Raw genomic sequence first — 17,725 nt, forward strand, 5'->3', positions numbered from 1 at the left:
ACCAAAGGGTAAATTGTGAAGGGTTAAAAAATTGGGGTTTATCCACTTAGCACACTTCACAGTAGTCACAATTCTTTTTCTTTGTACTTTTGTACCTACAGAAGCGGATACGTGTAACTATATTTCCAAGTCAATATTCTAACACTTGTCTTAGTTTGTAAGTGGCAAACATTGCTAAAAATGAAACTTGGTAATCTGACTTTCACACTGACATTTAGGGTAACTCTTAGAGAAACATCACTTACCCTAATGCCTCAAGTCTGACACAGGCAATGAAGCCTGTAATTCTAACTCACCACATTCTAATTCGCACATGGGAACAAACAATTACTACTACTAATTGTAATTCCCATAGGAAAACAACAAGGTAGTAATACAACCAGGGATAAACCATAAAGGTGTTTTTTTAGGCAAACCTCTAGTTCGAGGATGAATCAGCTCCAAGAAATCCTAGTGAATTAACACAGTATCCTTCTAAAGATCAATTCATCATGCAAACATATCCTGGTTTTAATGTCCTGTATTTAATTTTGAAAACCACTTGAGTGTTAAAAGTATTACATTTATTTGTGAGCACTCCTATGCCTAGGGTTCTCCCGTACAGGTTGCTGCTACAGAAGGCCATAACCTCAAATTCAGTATGGGAAAAAGTTGAGTGGGAAGGAAAAATCATTTGCTTTCTGTTGCTCTGCAGGCCAAGACACAAAACTGCTCTATGACCAATGCAGGACCTGAGCCGTGGTTTCAATACCACAACATCTTCAAATATTGTGCCTTACATTACCACTGTGATAAAAACAAAAAGCAATGCACTGAAGAGTTATAGGGCCATTGAAAGGTTTTGACTACACTTGACATTTGCTGCTTCCTCAGTGCTTTTTGTTTGTGCTTCATGGCTGTTCCATCCCATGATACTGAAAACCTTGATCCACAGGACCGATGCTAAATGTAGCACACCAGCATCCCCCAAACTAAATAATACAGGACAAATAAGGTTTTATGCAAATTTATTCATTAGCTTTAACAATACATAAATCAATACTATGTCCAGCATAAGGTTTTATAATAAAATATTCTGGTAAGATTAATTTCTAGTGTGAACATTTTTAAGGGCAGTTTTCATCCAATTTGGACACATTTTTTAAAAAAAATAAATAAATACAAGGCCAAAAATGCTTACTTTATGAAAGTCCTGCTAAGTAAGACTTCAGGCTCCACATTGCTTCAAAGCACTAACAAGTACAGGTGTCTGTGTACATCTTAGACTTGCACACAAATGGGCTGTGTTCAAGCAGCAAACATTTTTTGACATCCAACTCAGACCAATACATACCAGATTTCTAATGCAGACCTCCTTATTCCTCTTAAAGCTAGCATCCACTTTTTTACTGTAGGATTGTCTTGTCTTCCAGCTGTGATCTGCATATATGAATCCTGACATATGCACAAAATACAAAGGTCCACTCCCCTCTTAATATTATGTTTTTGGCTCGAGATCCTGACTGCACTCTCTAGTGGAACTACTTATGAAACAAATTGCTACTCAATTCAAGTACACCTAAATTGCCCTTGGAAAAAAAACAACAACAAACTAAAACATTTTGGGAACAGGCAGGTACATTACATGCTCCCAGCTTTCTTTGTTATGCTTTTGGAGCTCTCTAAACTTCAGGAATACATCCTCTCTGGGATGTTTGATGCTTAGTGCTATGGCATTAAGTTTTAGGCACACTGGGTTCTGTAGGCTGCAGACAGTCCAGAAAAGGTTGCATTTTCAGCTTTGTTTCCCCGATGGTCAGGGAGGCCAATTATACACAGTGGCATTCAGATGTTCAAAGTGCAGTATAGAGGCATTCACTGACATCTGGACTGCTTTGATTTATATTTAGTAATATTAAAAACTGGTCCCAATTTAAATTAGATACAGATGAGAAAACATATTTGGCACATCAAAGGTGTTTTATTTACTAGTGTACTTATACCATATAGGCTATCCTTTGGGTATATTTGTTCTACAAATCTAGATAAGCTTGTTTTGTCTTCTGACAAATTCTCCTGATGGCAAAATTCCCTTTTCCTTAAGTTACACTCAGGATTGAGTCACAAATTTTAAACCTACTCTAAATTACACATTTTACTTCATTATATCAAAAAAACCTGCCAATGCTTGGTCAAAATATAAACACTTACAAACCTAGTGAAAACATCCCTGAGAAACTTTCAGCAACATAGAGTAATTATTGGGTTTGGTCCACTAGAGAAAATTGTTACATCCAGGTATTGAAAAATGTGGGCTACGAGTCCATTGGTTGTACACTGGATTCCCATTAATTCACTTTCAATCCCCTTACAAAACATTGTATCTGAGACAAAGACCACTAGAGGTTCTTTACATTCTATTTAGTTTGACAGAGAATGTAATTGTTAAAAAAAATTGTGATGAGTGGCCTAGATTCAGCCCTGGTGTAACGCCTTTAATTTCAATGGAGTTCACACACATTCCAGGGTTGAAATCTGGCAACACATATGACTGTGAAGGACAGTACCTAAAGTAAAAAACAAACAAACAAACAAAACCTTAAAAGTTAGAGGATACTTTTCACAAGTTGCTGACATTTTTTTGCATACTACTTATTTTGCAAACATACATTTTACCAATATTGAAGTTTAGAAGTCAGACTGCCATGCCATAGGAAAACTCCAAACACCACCTGGTTCAGCTCTACTGAGAAAGCAAAGTGCACAGCTTCCACAAGAGTGCACATAGGGCTAATGGCTATGGAAATACTGTGTTAGCACACATGCAGGGTAAAGAAACAAAAGCAAAAATGCAAGAACTTCTTGAACAGAGGGATGTGTCAGCTTTAGAGGGTCACACAGTCCACCATCTCGTTGGTTTAGCGATATTTTAGAACAAAGCCAAAACTCATATACACATTACATAAATACAACTAATCCACCTTCTTTTGCCTGGAATCTTAAGTATTTTCAAATACAATTGTTTTCAGAAACTCTATTAAAGCCTGATATATTGGAACATTTATAAAAGCTGCTTGTACTCTAAGGTAAAAAACTAAGTTAGCACTAGAATTTATCTTTCTGTACCAGTACTCCTGACCTTAGCACTTTCTGCTACAAGCCTGAGCAAACCTGCAATTTGCAATTAAAAAGCCATGCTCTGTAATGTTACATCAATAGCTTCTGCTAAATGAGGCTGTTTCACTCTATGAAGTGCAACAAAAGTGTAATACAGTATCTTGTACCTAACACTTGTCTAATTTGTAAGGAAACATGCAAAAAAGCCTGCAAAGGTGTTTCCATAAAGTTAAACCAAAACAGATAAAATACTATAATGGTTTTGGGAAAACATCAAAAACTTAAGAGTCCACTTCAGGAATCTGCAAAAGATCACAGAGTATTCTGAATTGGAAGGGACCCACAAGGACCATCAAAGTCCAACATTTATAAAGGATGTTTATACCAATTTAAAGAAGGCAGGGGGAGTAGAACCGTTCATGGTATGGGAATATTAGAGAAAAACTCCAAAAAAACCCCCAAATACTGTATAATGAGTTATTATGAAGCAACTAAGAAAACCCCTCATTTTACTCAGAGAACACAGGAACTGTTCAGAATTCACAAGCAGACTGAGTAGTTATAACCACTGAACAGTATCACTGTAGGGGTCAGCAACACAACTTCAACATTATTTTTGAGATCAAACACTAGACATATGACTGCTGGGGATCCTTGGATACAACAGCTGTCAAGATCCAACTGGGCTGTCCTCTGCCAAAAGTGAAGCCCTTTTACAGAGTCGCTGTAATACAAATTTTCTCTCTTGGGACAGCTTCCCCAGACAGCTAAGTTATGCATTCAACTCTAGAGAAACACCTCAGACAGGGGTCATAAAAAGGGAGTATACATGCTTAACCATGATATTTGTGCAGCAAAGTTAGTAAGTGAAGTGGATCCTTTCAGACAGTAGATGTATTACCAGGTGGTGAACTGTCAGGGGCTGTTTTGGGATCAGGAGTGCGACAAACAAACAGTTGTTTTCCCAAGGTTTTTTGGGCAAATCTGAAGTACATTATGTGGCCCATTGCAACAAAAGACACAGAAATAAGCACCAATAAGCCAAAAGCTTCAGGGTTTGGGGCCAAGATGACCATGATGAAGTGCAGCAAATCAAGAAGATAATTCATGGAGTTTTGGACACCGTTTATGATGCCTCTTTCAGATTCTACCACATTTTCCTGGAGTAACTGTGTGACAGTCAAATCAAAGGACCAAAGGCCTATGGAGAGAAAAAAAAAGAGTTATCCATGCAACTGGGATTCTCATGGTAAGCTTTCATCACCAGCACAATACAATTCCTCCTTCCAAACACTAATTTCTGCCAAAAATGCACAGGATAAGATATTCTCTTGTATGACTAGAATTGATTTCACACTCACAGTCAAGAGCAATTTACTTTCCTTTTACTAATATTTCCTGAAATAATACATACAGCTTGACACATTAACTTGCCTGTCATATCTTGCTTCAACATGTCTATGAAGTTAGTGTTTTGTTCATCTTTTCCTTCTTTAAATAGCTGGTTTACAGCTATTTACTGTGTATTCATGCTAGCTACAACCACTGAGTTTTGCAAAAGATGTCTGCAAAAGAATTAAACACGTTTAAACTATGCAGAATATGTAATTTAAAATGGTCTCAGTTGACACTAACTTCCATACTGTTTTAGTCCATTAATGATTCAGCTTTAAAAGTTTATCTTGCAAACAAACCTAAGACATGTGAATTAAGTATTTTATTCCTCCTCAATTCAGCAAAACCTGCAGAAATTAAATACAAAAATTCTACAAATGACAGTTACTGTTCATTACCTTCATGCATTTGATTGCCTCTGCTGTTGACAAATACTAATACTACACTAACCAGCAATTCCTCCAAAAATTAAGCTGTCTAAATCAAGTTTCTATTCTAAACTCTTAAGATTAGACAATTTAGTAAATTGATTAATTTAGTAAACTGCAAAGTTTGAAGGTTTTGACAGCAGATGTGTTTAGTTCTGTTTCCTATTAACAGTGTCTTTTGGTTGTGATGGAATATCATTGAGATGAGCATTCCAAAAAACCAGTTACATTCATCTCCAAATGTGGTAACTTCTTCCCATTAGTGACATACAATGTACAAGAAATTAGTATTTCATTCTTTGCCCTGGTGATCATTTTTAAGTGAAGTATAATCAATTAGACTTAGAAATGTGATGCAACACTTCAACTATAGCCTAAATTCTAAATTAAGATTTGTATTTAGTTGACAGGCACTGCAATCTTTAAAATGAAAAGCAGTTAATAAACAAAATTTTAATAGAGACATAATACTCACCAACTCTAGCAGCAATGACTCCTGCAAACAGGAGACTAACAGAGATCAAAGGCACGGGCTCAGGACTCATCTCTGGGTCACTGTTAGCAGGAGTAGTAGACCCGTTTAACAAGTTGGGCATTCCAGTTGCCAAAATCATTTCAGGTTCTGGAGGTGCTATAGTAGGTAATGGCTCATTTTCAAACAGCCTGGCACTGATGTCAGCAAATGGGGAAACAGTCAAATCCATAGGACTTCCAGGCATAAATACAGAGATGACACATAAGATCAGGCAAGCAAACTGAGCAACTCCAGAAATGAGGCCTGTGCGGATGAGGCCACACTTGCGACGAAGCCAAGTGAAGGCTACTGTTCCCATGATTCCAGTGACTGCCGAGGCACCCATGAGGAGGCTTAGCACGGAGCCACTCAGACCCTGAGTGTATGCATAGCCTGTAGTGATACAATCAAAGCCCAGAACAGTCATGTACAGAAATGCAAGACCCATGCCTGCAAGAAACACCGGCTGGTTGTAGTACGCGACCCATCCATCACGGAACGTCACGAAGGGTTCAGCAATGCGGGCAGCGCAGCCGACCTCCTTCTCCTCTTGGGGCTCAACGCCAGTTACATCTTTCTCAACAATTAACTGCACTCCTTCAGCAGGTTTCACGTCACTCTCTGTGAACAGAAAGGCAGCTGTGAGGTACACTCCTGCCTGGAAAGCGCACAGTGTAAACCGACAGACAGTAAGTTCGCTTCTGCAGAAGTGCATCAGTTAAACACCACGACCAAGCTCTCTCTCAATTACCTAAATAATTTGAAAAGTGTCCTAAAAATCCCACCCGTAGGGCAAGATCAAGTAAAATTTATCCCTATCAGTTTAAACTCCTGTTTATTTGATTGAACTGCGATAGGAGAAAGCACTGCCTGCTTCTAGACCTGCGACTGAATGCTCCATTTTCATAAAGAAATTATTTTTTTATCAAGTGCCAATGTTAGTTGACATTTTAAAATAGCTTTGTATGCTTAAATACACTAATTGCAGAAAGAAAGGAATACTTAAACACCTGTCAATATCTCATGTCATGGTGGAAGAACTAAGGCTGAAGCCTATCCAGAGGCAAAAGTTTTCAAAGCTTGACTTAAAAAAACCCTTCAAACCAGGCTTTTCTACAATTTTATTTTCACTGTAATATAGGAAAAAGGCACAAAAAAAAATCCAAAAAAACCCCCATAGCAGTATTTACATTTAGTAATATGGATAGAAACTCTACAAATGTCTGGATGCCTGTGCAGTGTTTTTACACTGTGAAGCTTAAAACTAACTCCACATATAGTGAGAAATGAAGTATTCTTGAAATTTTTAAAAATACAAGTCTCCTACTAAAATCAGATACTGCAATAGCAAAGATTAAGAGGTGTTTCCTACATATTGACATTTGCTAAATGCTTCATTTTTCAGAAGTCATTAAGAGCCAGTTCCAAAGCCATGGAGCCTTTTACACTCTATCTTGTTCCCCTATCCTGGGCTGCCATCAGCCTAGTCCAACAGCTTACTAGACCAGTTGTTACCACAATGGATCTGATGGTTGGCCAGATATGTCTCTTCAGTACTTTTAATACCAGTTTCCTATCTCATCTTATATTGAGCAAAAATTGCTAGCTAGCATTTAAACAAAAAGCAGGAATGCTTCATATTGCTTTAAAAAAAACCCCCAAAATTGCAACTTATTCGTTTTTTGGAGCCCACAAGATGAGTTTGCAGCAGCATTCACATACTGCTACCTTAAAAATGAGAAAACATGTTTGGTATTCCAGTATCTAACATTTCAAATAATCCATAGAAATAATTCATGCTTCTGAAACGATTTTTGTTTCTGATATTCAGTCTACCTGAAGTAATGTCAATACCAATTTTAAGGCTGGTTATAGGAATAGACATAGTCACAGCCATCTACACTGTAGGTCTCAGTAGTTCTGCTTGGCCAAGAAAGCAAAACTGAAGGTCAAAGATTTTTTTATTCCTCCACCATTTCATGCAGCATAGCATTCAAGCCTGCCAGGCTAGAAATATGACCATCTATTCTACAACCTCCTGAAAGCCTGTTAGTACTATGTGTAAGTAGAAAGGAGTTAGCAAGAAATAGTCTTACAGAGGCTGTTTTTCCCTTAGAAACTACAGTCAAGGGCTTTGTCCAGATTATTAGCTATGGTACAGATGGATAGGAGCACTCCTTACAATAAGCCCTAAGTTAGAGGGTAGATCTACTCTAAAGGGTTAAATAAGAGAAGAGGAATCATTCTTTGGCTGTATTTTATGGAATTCCTCCAACAGCTGCACTAGGTATTGTTACTTAGAGTTTCTGGTATTTATGTCCAAAATCTGAAACCTCCAAGCTCTGAGTAGAAAGCTATAAAGCCTCAAAACAGTGTCTGTAGAGAAGTCAACACTTCATTTGACTGATACAATTAATATACTGTAAATTTGAACAGTTACTTCTGTGTTTTCAGTACCTTTTGTTACATTCAGCTGTTTCAGTTCTGATTCTTCAACTTTGGTAGATTTGAGAGCCAGAGTAGGGGTTTTCTGATAAACCTTCCAGAGCAGCAGATATTCCACACACATGGACATCAGGTTCCAGCCAGAAATGAATCCACAGCCAATCATCGGGGAGCCAAACGTCATTATCTGACCAACTGCCATTGGGGCCAAGATATTGGTCAACTGATCAATTCTTCTTATTGTGGCATTCATATCTGTCAGAAATTATGTGATGATATAAAACAACCGCAGAACACTTACAGTTAAATATTCACTAACGAAAGAGTGGATTACACACACACAAACATCAAGCTAAGTAGTCTTGCTCTGACTGTAAGTGGTTCCAACAGGAATAACCAGAGGCACCTTCAGAGTGTTCAAGTGTTTAACTTTACTGCCATCAACCAAGGTGTTTCTAAGCCAAATCCCTACTCCTGCCAGTTTTGCCTGCGTGAGGTCTTCTAGGTTAAGCATGCTGGGTTTACACTGAAAGTGTAATTCTGCAGGTAAAACTGCTGGTCCCGAGATCAGATCACCTTCACATATCATGACAATGATCTTGTGGACTCCTAAGTCTATCTCTGTAACACTCAAACCCAGCATGCACAATTCCAGCAATCTCATTAGGTAGAATTCTTTCCTGTAAAGATAGTAGTTGCTGAAACTATCTCCCAATACTGTGACAAATATTTCTTAGCCTCCTTCACTTACTGCTAACAACTGGTGACAACAGCACCACCATGATAGCAGCAGACCTTTGAAATGGCTTTACCTTTCCTTGTTGAGTCACACTGGTTGATGGCAGTTGTAGGCATTCTCAGATCTTACTGAGCAAAGTCCTCACTCCTTTCTGTTCCACACTTTGATGTTTACAGTCAAAACAAGCAGTCCATTCTTATAACAAATGCATCTTCCATTTGCTGGGAGGGGATGTCTCACCCTCCTCAATCTTAGCCACTTCAACGTCATTAAACCCTCCAGGTTCCTCTGAGTTCCCAATTAGTAATGCCACTGTTCCACTCCTACAGGTTGCTTGACACTCAATGGTTTCACATATCAGGGCTTCAGGTTGCTTAGAAGTACATCTCAAGCCTATTTTAGAGTCCTACTATGAAATTAGAGCTTTTGAAGGACCAGTGAAACTGTACATCAGTATGAAGCTGCATTACCGAACCTATAGAGAATTATTCCTTGCCATTCAAAGAAATAATCATGTTATTCTACTTAGAATTCTAAGTCAATTCAGTGTTAATCTAGTTAACCCTCAGTCAAATAATTTAGATGCTTGCATAATACTTTGCTTTAGAAATTCCAAGAACTAAGCTTTGTTTTTTGAGTATTTGAGGAAGGCTAATATTTCCAACTCGGGAAAGGTACCAAGTAAGAGTGAACAGGAAAACTAATCAATGGCAATGAAGAAGGGGAAGCCAAGGGAATTTCTGATTTCCCTACTCCACTAACTTGCATAACTTAGGCTCCTCTTTGAGGAAAAGTAGCAGAGCAGACATGGACAACAGTATTTGCTGCAAAGGCAATGCTGGCACTTCATTATTTTAAGTCAGGGAACTTCAAGTCTCAAAGTTAAATCACGATTAAACGCAAAACAACCCTATTCAGCCTGGAAGGGATCTTTTAGATAAATCTGTTGAACTAAGGTGCTTCATTCAGCAGTTGGTTTTGAATGAGAATTTAGAGTAACCTCTTGCCTGATTTTTCAGTACAAAAATATATGGGGTCATACAATTGTGCCCAAGACCATGAAGCAGTGAAGAGGCAGGACTGCCTCCCAGGCAGTTCTCTGCAGGTGTGGTCTGTGCCTTATCTCAACTGTGGTATGCAGGACAGGCACTGGGGAGATGATTTGCTGAGTAAGATCTGACACAGGAAGAAAGGTTAATGAGAACTATTAAAACTAAGACTCTTACAGACAGCTGCTATTTTTCTACCTGTGATTCACATGCATGAAGAAAGTTCACCTGTACTGCTGCTCTACAAAAGGCATGACCTAGAAAGGGACAGCAAGGTCAGAATAAAAGACACTACAGGGGAAAATTTGTACACTGAAAAATTAAAGTATGGCACTTCCAGTGCATCTAAGAATTAGCCTTTCCTGGATAAGATGGGTAAGTAATATTCCTTCACTGAAGATAAACATCAAGTAAAAATCTGGAATACAGGATTCAAATCCCTAAAAGGACTCCAAACTTTATGGGCAATTTAGCAGCTTCATACAAAATCAGAGTCCAGAAGCTGAAATGCTATCTAGGCCTGGAGGTATTTCAACTGTGTCAGACTAACTTTAGTTGCAGAGTTAGTAAGCTATAAATGTCTTGGTAATGTTAAGCTGCTCTGTTCTGTGTTTGCAGTTCAGTATCGGTTCCTCTATCTGAGAAGGCTTAAGTCCCTTTATGGGGTTGATTCCAGGTCCATATAATCTGATCAAATTCACTGCAAAAGTGCTGCTTCCCACACTGTTACAGTCAGAGGAGCAGCAGAGCCTAAGATTTATCATACACCCCTTGATGTGATTTGCCTTGGGGCCAAGAGTACCCCCAGCAGAGACAGGTTCAGTGCATCCTTGGGGAGGTTCCCAAACTCCAACATCCAAGTAGTGTCATGACTACCAAGCTGCAGTAGAATTTGAATGAGAACTCATTCTCTTTTCTAATAGTACCAGTGCTACTATGCAAGAAAGGGTGGGGGGAAGTAAAAATATTTTCCAGGCAAAAAAAGATGATTAAGTCTGTGGTCAAAGATTAAAAGTATCAGATGGAATTGGAAGCTCTACTTTCCTTTGACAACTGAAGAAGGGTGTTCACAGCTCTGAGTCAGACATCTAATTCTAGAGAAATACAAGATTTCCAATGTGTCTGCATGCACAGTGTTACCTACTGGCATTATCCTGATCCACCTACTTAACTGTTCTGGACTTCATTCTCATGTACCTCTTGGATCCCTATGAGAGGAGCCCAGTTATGCAAGAGTTTTCTGTTTCATTCCAGGGACCTAAAAATAAAGTATTGCAACACTTGGCTTGTTCAGCAAGACTAGTTTTCCTGACAGATCTGCAGCAGGTCTAAAAAGAGGACAAAACAAGTTTAGGGATGCCTAAGTGAATTGTAATCACAACAGTAATTTCTGATCTCAGTCAGAGGAAGGAAGAGCAAAATAAAGGCTGCCCCTTTACTTGATGTTTTATCATAATATCTGGAACTCAAAGATGCACTAATATCTGTAGAACTCCAGTCTAAAATAAATAAATAAATAAATAACCCCCCCAAGTTTGGAAAGTAAGACATGTAAAGTATTAAAAAGGTAACATATTTCACCTGCCAGTTTGCTTCTGTCTTCCCCTGCAACCACAACAATCCAGTCCCTCTGAATTGTGATTGCTGTGGCAGTGCTGGCCAAATTGGCAATATTTGCTATTGTGATAACCAGGATGTAGCACACCGTCTAGAGAGGGGGAAAAGAGTTACAACATGAGAAAATTCATGAAGAAAAATCTCCACCTCCCACACAAGCAGAAAAGGATTTTACATTTGAATTCACACATTTTGGTATTATTATTCACACAAAACAAGATCAAGTCTACTTTACAACTCCTGGCAGAAAACAATCATCTCTGTTTAGCCAACAAGCTCAATTTCATTTGCCAGTTTTAGCTCCCAGAAATGTCTAAACAGACTAGAGGAAAAAAAAATAAAAATTCATCCATCTCCCATGCTCCCCAAAATTCTTTGTATAATAATTTTTTATTAACAAGTTCAAGCACTCACAAGAAGCCATCCATGGTATAATGTCAAAAGTTGTGTCTTAAACAAGAAGATAATCATCAGGATAATACCACACAGGATGACAGATGCATTCTGTACAATCAAGGATGTCTGGGCCACTGTTTTAAATCAAAACAGAGAACAATAGTTATGAAATAAGAATGAGCTAACTATAACCTTAGGGAGGACATAATTAAGGAACACGCACAGTTTCCTTAAATAATTTTATTTTCCTAGTCTTCCCAAAATATAAGCAGCAAAAGTCTACTTCATATTGCATTTTAATCTTCCATTGTCTCAGAGAAACAAATTAATGTCTGATGTAACTTTGTAGCTCTTGATTCACAGTCCAAGTAGGTCTTTTCTCAATCAAAGTCTCTGTTAAAATGCTGATACTATCTTTCCAGTAGTAAAAGCCTAGCTCAAACCTCTAAAACTTATCTTCAACCTACCATGGATGGATGGGATGTTATTTTGTGAACTTTTGGAAAGTAAAAATTCGTGTGAAGAACTTGATGCCATTTTCTTCATATAACAGGCTAGAGCATACATTTTTAAAATACGTACAATGCAAATGCAGTGTGTGTTTACACTGAAGTGAAAGATGTTTGTATCCTGACAGAAGAAAACAAATAACGCAAGTGTATGTTAGTGTCAGACTGTAAAGAGCCTGGTCTGTAAAAGTGGTGGGCTTTTACCTTCTGCATTTCCATGCATCTCTCCATACCACACAGGCTTAGCCTGAGTAACACATAATCACCACTTAAACCTGTTTTCCTCCTATCTTAGACAGTATCTTTGTGTAACCATCACCATTCAAACTCCACTCTGCCCTTCTTGTAAAGAAATTAGCAAGCCCCGTCTCGTATGTGACTTGAGGAATTAACTCTAGCAGCTTTAACATTAATTTGATCCATCCTTAAGCAAATAACCTGCTCTAGACACCTAACCTTTGAGCCTGGAGTTCTTGTCCACCCAGTCTCCAATAAGGGCCCCCAGGAGAAGAACAGATCCCGCCACAACCAGTCCATAGACGGCAGTCAGGAGCAAACTGTTCCCGTAAAGTTCGACCAGGAATACGGACACAGCAAAATGCCACATACGATCCCCCTGTGAGAGTAACAGAGAACACACATTTGCAGCGTTACTGTTTGCACCCTGCAAGCACACAGGTTCACTGTTTTACTAACGCCCTGACAAAGAGTGTGTACCAAAATAAAGGTTTGTTATGCACGCAAGGGTGGAGTGGGGGTGGTTGGTTTTGTTCTGGTTTTTTTTTTTTTGGTTGGTTTTTTTGTTTGTTTGTTTTTTTTATTACTGTGTCCTCTCACCATTGATTTTGTCCCATTATCACTGAGATCATCTGTCCCAATCAAGTGAATCATTACAGCTTGTACCACCACATCTAAAAATCCCAGATATTTTCTTCAATAGTATTACAGGACCACATCTATTACCAGTCACATCCAACAATACTCAAAAAGTTTACACAAACTCCCCACCACAGATCAAATATTAACAACAGATTTACTGATTATTGACACTATTTAAATAACTTTGAGACAACAGTTTGCTCTTAGACGATCAAAGCTTAAGTGCTGCTTTAAAACACAAGAGTGAGTAGAGTGAAAGCAAGTCATACAATTTAGGAAAGACATGGATAAATGTTAACTACAGTTTCCTAAGTCAATGGACTCCAGCTATTTTCATGTTAAGCATTGGCACATTACTCAGAGGTAGAATATCAGAGCTCATTTCACCTATTGTAAACTCATTGCTAGTTCAGCCTATTTAACTTATTGCTCGTTTAACCTAGTGCTTAGAATACATCTTCATGTTCTGATACCACTTGCTACAGGCACAGAAAGGGAGCCCTAATTGCTAAACACATTCAAGTGAAGTAATTTCCATACTATTCAAAACATTTTCAGGTTTGCTAATGAATACACGGGGTTTTTCTGCTGTCACACAATGGGAGTCATATCTCACTTTATTTTTAATATATTGCAAGAAACGAGCAACAGAAAATGTTTTATGCAATTAGCAACAGAGCAGATGAATAGAAATCATTCATACTATTCTAAGGTACACAGGTTGTTTAATAAGGGTCCCCTTAACATTAGCCTTTTACAAACCAAACACAAAACTGTTTTCTTCTGCTGCCTTATCTTAAATAAACAATTGCTAGGTGATACAGCAAATAGTACAAATTTCTAAGGACCTCAAATATTCTTAAGGGTTGGGGGAGGTGTAAAAATACAAGTACTTTTAAAAAGCAAAGCCTGCCAAATCTAACTTATCAGGTACCACAGCAATCAAGACATACATAAAAAGCATGCTATTTGGAGAGTCAAAATAACTGCACTTTGATTAAAGTCTTCAATATAGTACAGACACAAAAAGCATTTGTCTTTTAATGTTATTCAAGCTCCCTGAAGGAGGTTTCTGTAAACATTGTAATGTGCAAACCTTCATACTTGTTTCCCTAACCATAGGCAGAAAAAAATTATACTCCAATCACGTGGAAAGAAAAATTTCATCTGTTCAAAGAAAAAAAACATACAGAATACCCAGAGTTTAACTAAAACCAATGAAAAATCCTACTACAAGCATGATTATCTTTTATGTCCTCTCACACACATAGAAAAATTTTCAGTTGAGATACACCTAAAGTCATCTGTAAATATATTCCACTTATATTCCATGGTTAGTTGGTAGAAATATATAGAAAATATCCCAGCAATAAATCCACAGGGATATAATTTCCCAAGTCAGTCATTCACTTAATATAATCTGAGGTGGTACTTTAAAGTATTTCACTTAAAATACGTGCAGGTGGATGAACTAAGTTTTGATCAGCCTGTATAACTGTTTATTAAGCTAGAAAAGTGAGCCAAAAATGTGCTTTCACAAGAACATTTCACAATAGAAGTTTGGGTTTTTTCTTTATGTAGAGATGTTTCAGCTGCCTAATTCTGAAAAGATGAAAAAGGCATTTAAAAAAAAAAAATCTAAGCATGAGAAAGTCAGTGCCAGACACTACTGTCAGATTTAAAAACTGAATCTCACTTGAAACTCATGGGAAGGTTCCTTTGACTCCAGTGAAACCAGGATTTTTCTATATAGTTCCTTTAAACATTGCTCAGCCTTATCCAACGCATTTACTCAGAGTATTTTGATCAGGCCAGTCCACAGAGACAATTATTGGGGTAACCAAAGCTGTTCCAGCCTGGAAGTATGAGTTTCTTTCAAGAATTAAAAGCCATAAAGAGCAAGCAAAGATCAATGAGTGTCATAAAAGAACAATATTAGTGAATTACAGAGGCTTGAAGCAGGTACATAACCTCAAACTAGGCCCTATTGAAACTTAAACAGCAAACACTGTCCTCAGAATCAGGCAAATCCTTGATTATATATACTTAATCCCACTTCAAAATGTGGGTATTTCAAAACTTCTTAATGGCTACAGATGTTTAGCCTCGCTATCCTTTTAAAGACAGCTCTTCCTCTTCTTTATTTATAATTATCCTTATAATCATCTCCAACAGAACCTACACAATCCCACCTCAGAACTGAAGCCAACAAGTTAAGCAGGGGCCAGGCTACTATCTACTGACAGGCCTCCTGAGTCTGAGGGGCACAGATAAAGCTGGGAAGCTGCCACCACCTGACCTTCTGGGAAGCATTGGGCCTGGCAGCAACAAGGTAAACCCAGTTCCATCCTGTTCCCTCTTTACTGCTGAGGGATTGACAGCCATGGACTAAATACAATAAGGTCTGAGACTGCAGCTCAGCAGAGCACATCCCTGAGGCCAAGCACAGTTCAAATGCTTTACTCAGCCAGAGCCCAACGGAGTCTAGACTTTGTTCAAGTCTGAACATTTGTTGAGCTGTGACATGGTTAATCATTTACAGGTTTTTCTTTTTATTTAGGAATGGCATAGTAACACAGAAACCTAATTAGCTCCCTCAGTTACAGTAAAACCCCATTTCTATCAGGTTTTGTATTGTGGGCAGAGCCATTCTAGAAGAGAGATGACCTATCACTTGGAGTTCTGAAGATTTGGGTATTTGTTTATTTTTCCTATTATCAAAAACCTCCGGAGTACAGGAATAGCAAAGTTTAGGAGACACAAAATAAGATGTATTTCTGTTATTTCAGCAGGCTTAGTCAGGGGTTTTTGAATCAAGATTTTCAGCACAAAACCGACCAGAACATTACCAGGAGTACATTATTAATACTGCTAAACAGCTGAATAGATATTTTGCAGTCTAATGTTTGTTATGGTGTGCAACATTATTCTCAAACTCTGCTTTGTCACCTTTACTCATGCACTCTGAGAGCAACCCTACTACCAAGCTTCAAAGCACTCGTCAGAGAGCAGCAAGCAGGGTTTGTGGGTATGACTGACAAAAACTGTTGCAGGTAACAACCCTGACCTCTAAAAAGCAGCAAACCAAACAGAAACATCACCACTCAGCTCCTTCAGTAATATTAACAACTGCCAAAATACTGCACTTGTTTAAACAGGCGTTTGATACCACTCAAAGTCTTCTTCCACCAACAGAAACGTCAATACCACCCTTTAGGTTAGTGAAAGCAAGAAGCTGCCAGAATCAGGCACGCAGTGTTGTAACTGTAGATCAGCCATTTGCTCAATGCACACATCGAAAGAACCCAAATGCAGGACTAAAAGGAGGAAATATTAGGAAAAACAAGGAATATTCGGGGAGAATTTTTCACTTCTTTTTTAATCAAGCCATTACATGGAGACTTAATATTCTTAATTTTATTATATAGAATAGAACCAGACTGCCTATTTTTTAGTACATATTTTAAGGTGGTGTTTGGGTTTGATAAGAAGTAATGGGTCCATTGCAAACATTGAGTATTTCCCATTAGTAAATATACATGGACTGTAATGGACTGTCTCTCTCTGCTCCTCTTTAAGGAGTCTCACTGGTTCTGTAGTTATTTAAAAAGTACAAAAAGGTACAGGACCAGGCGCCCCAGAAAGTGAGTCCTGCACTACTCTGCACTACACCTGAACCTACTGCAACATATCACGTAAAGATTATGAAGACTTAACAGCGAGGTGTTGTAAACAGATGTAAACAGATGCCTTTGTGTGATGTGCTAGTTTGTGTTGGAAACTACCAGTAAAACTCAGGTAAGTCACGGACAAATTAATAAAATCCTACTTCTACCAGGCCGATATTTTACTTACCCAAGTGGACAGTGCATGCCCAAGATAAAGAAGAAACTTTGCAGACGTAAAATAGGCAACCACAGATCCTAAACGAGAAACAAGAAACAGATGCTAAAGGACATGCCGGGCACATCCACCGCACTTCGGCACGCACCGGGTGCGCTCCGCTGCCGTGAGGGGGACCCGACAGGGTGCTGGGAGCGGAGCCGCCCCGGGGACACAGCGCGGTCCGGAGCCCCCCCCGAGCCCGGGACCCGAGGGAGCGCACTGACCGCCGCGCCGCCGGCCCTGCGGCTCCGCTGCCCGCGCCATGCCGGCCCGATCCGCCGCTGCCCGCTGCCGACAGGAGGGGGACACGCGCGGCTCTCTCCGTGTTGCCTTCCCCGACTTAGCCAGCACTGTAGCTGAAGTCGGAAAGCCTTGGCCTTATGCGGCGCGGGCGGCGGGGAACGCTCCGCCGCGGAGGGGGCCGAGCGCCGCTCGACGCCCGGCTCGGAGCTCTGGGCCGCCGGAGGGAGGCTGCGAGGCTGCGGGCTCGGCGCTGGCCGCGCACCGCCCTTTGTAGCGGCGGCGGCGGCACCGCCCCCGCCCGGCCCCTCCCGGGGGCGGCCCCGGCCCCGCCGCCGAGCCCGGGGAGCGGGAGCGGCGCCTCGCGGGCACCGCCGGGCCGGGACGGAGGGAGGGAGGGAGGGAGAGCGCGGCCTCGGCCACGGCGGCGGGGCCCGGCGGCCACCAGCGCCGCTCAGAAAGCGGCACAGCGCCGAGGTGATTTTTGCTGCGTGCTGGGCCCCTCAGCCCTGCCCCTGGCTGGGCTCTCTGCT

General features: G+C 39.8%; 1 protein-coding gene across 1 annotated transcript; it reads right to left on the reverse strand.

The window, feature by feature from the left end:
* Positions 1-990: 990 nt before the first annotated feature.
* Positions 991-17,397, reverse strand: SLC40A1 (solute carrier family 40 member 1). Its single transcript, XM_027636981.1, has 8 exons — positions 17,177-17,397; positions 16,923-16,990; positions 12,645-12,804; positions 11,698-11,813; positions 11,248-11,374; positions 7,891-8,133; positions 5,395-6,054; positions 991-4,297 (listed from the first exon to the last, which is right to left on the reverse strand). The coding sequence occupies exons 1-8, from the start codon at positions 17,214-17,216 to the stop codon at positions 3,978-3,980; spliced, it is 1,734 nt and encodes a 577-aa protein (XP_027492782.1). The 5' UTR covers positions 17,217-17,397; the 3' UTR covers positions 991-3,977.
* Positions 17,398-17,725: the final 328 nt, after the last annotated feature.

Source organism: Corapipo altera, unplaced genomic scaffold, assembly GCF_003945725.1.
Source record: "Corapipo altera isolate COAL_440 unplaced genomic scaffold, ASM394572v1 45, whole genome shotgun sequence".
Classification (NCBI taxonomy): Eukaryota; Metazoa; Chordata; class Aves; order Passeriformes; family Pipridae; genus Corapipo; species Corapipo altera.

What these genes read in the sequence shown, in the direction of transcription:
- SLC40A1 (XM_027636981.1), bottom strand. Translation starts at nt 17,216, where the DNA reads ATGGCGCGGGCAGCGGAGCCGCAGGGCCGGCGGCGCGGCG. An exon ending in GGCATGCACTGTCCACTTGG is followed by an intron (nt 12,805 to 16,922) that starts GTAAGTAAAATA and finishes TTACTCTCACAG; the next exon opens with GGGGATCGTATGTGGCATTT. An exon ending in TATACCATGGATGGCTTCTT is followed by an intron (nt 11,375 to 11,697) that starts GTGAGTGCTTGA and finishes CCCCCTCTCTAG; the next exon opens with ACGGTGTGCTACATCCTGGT.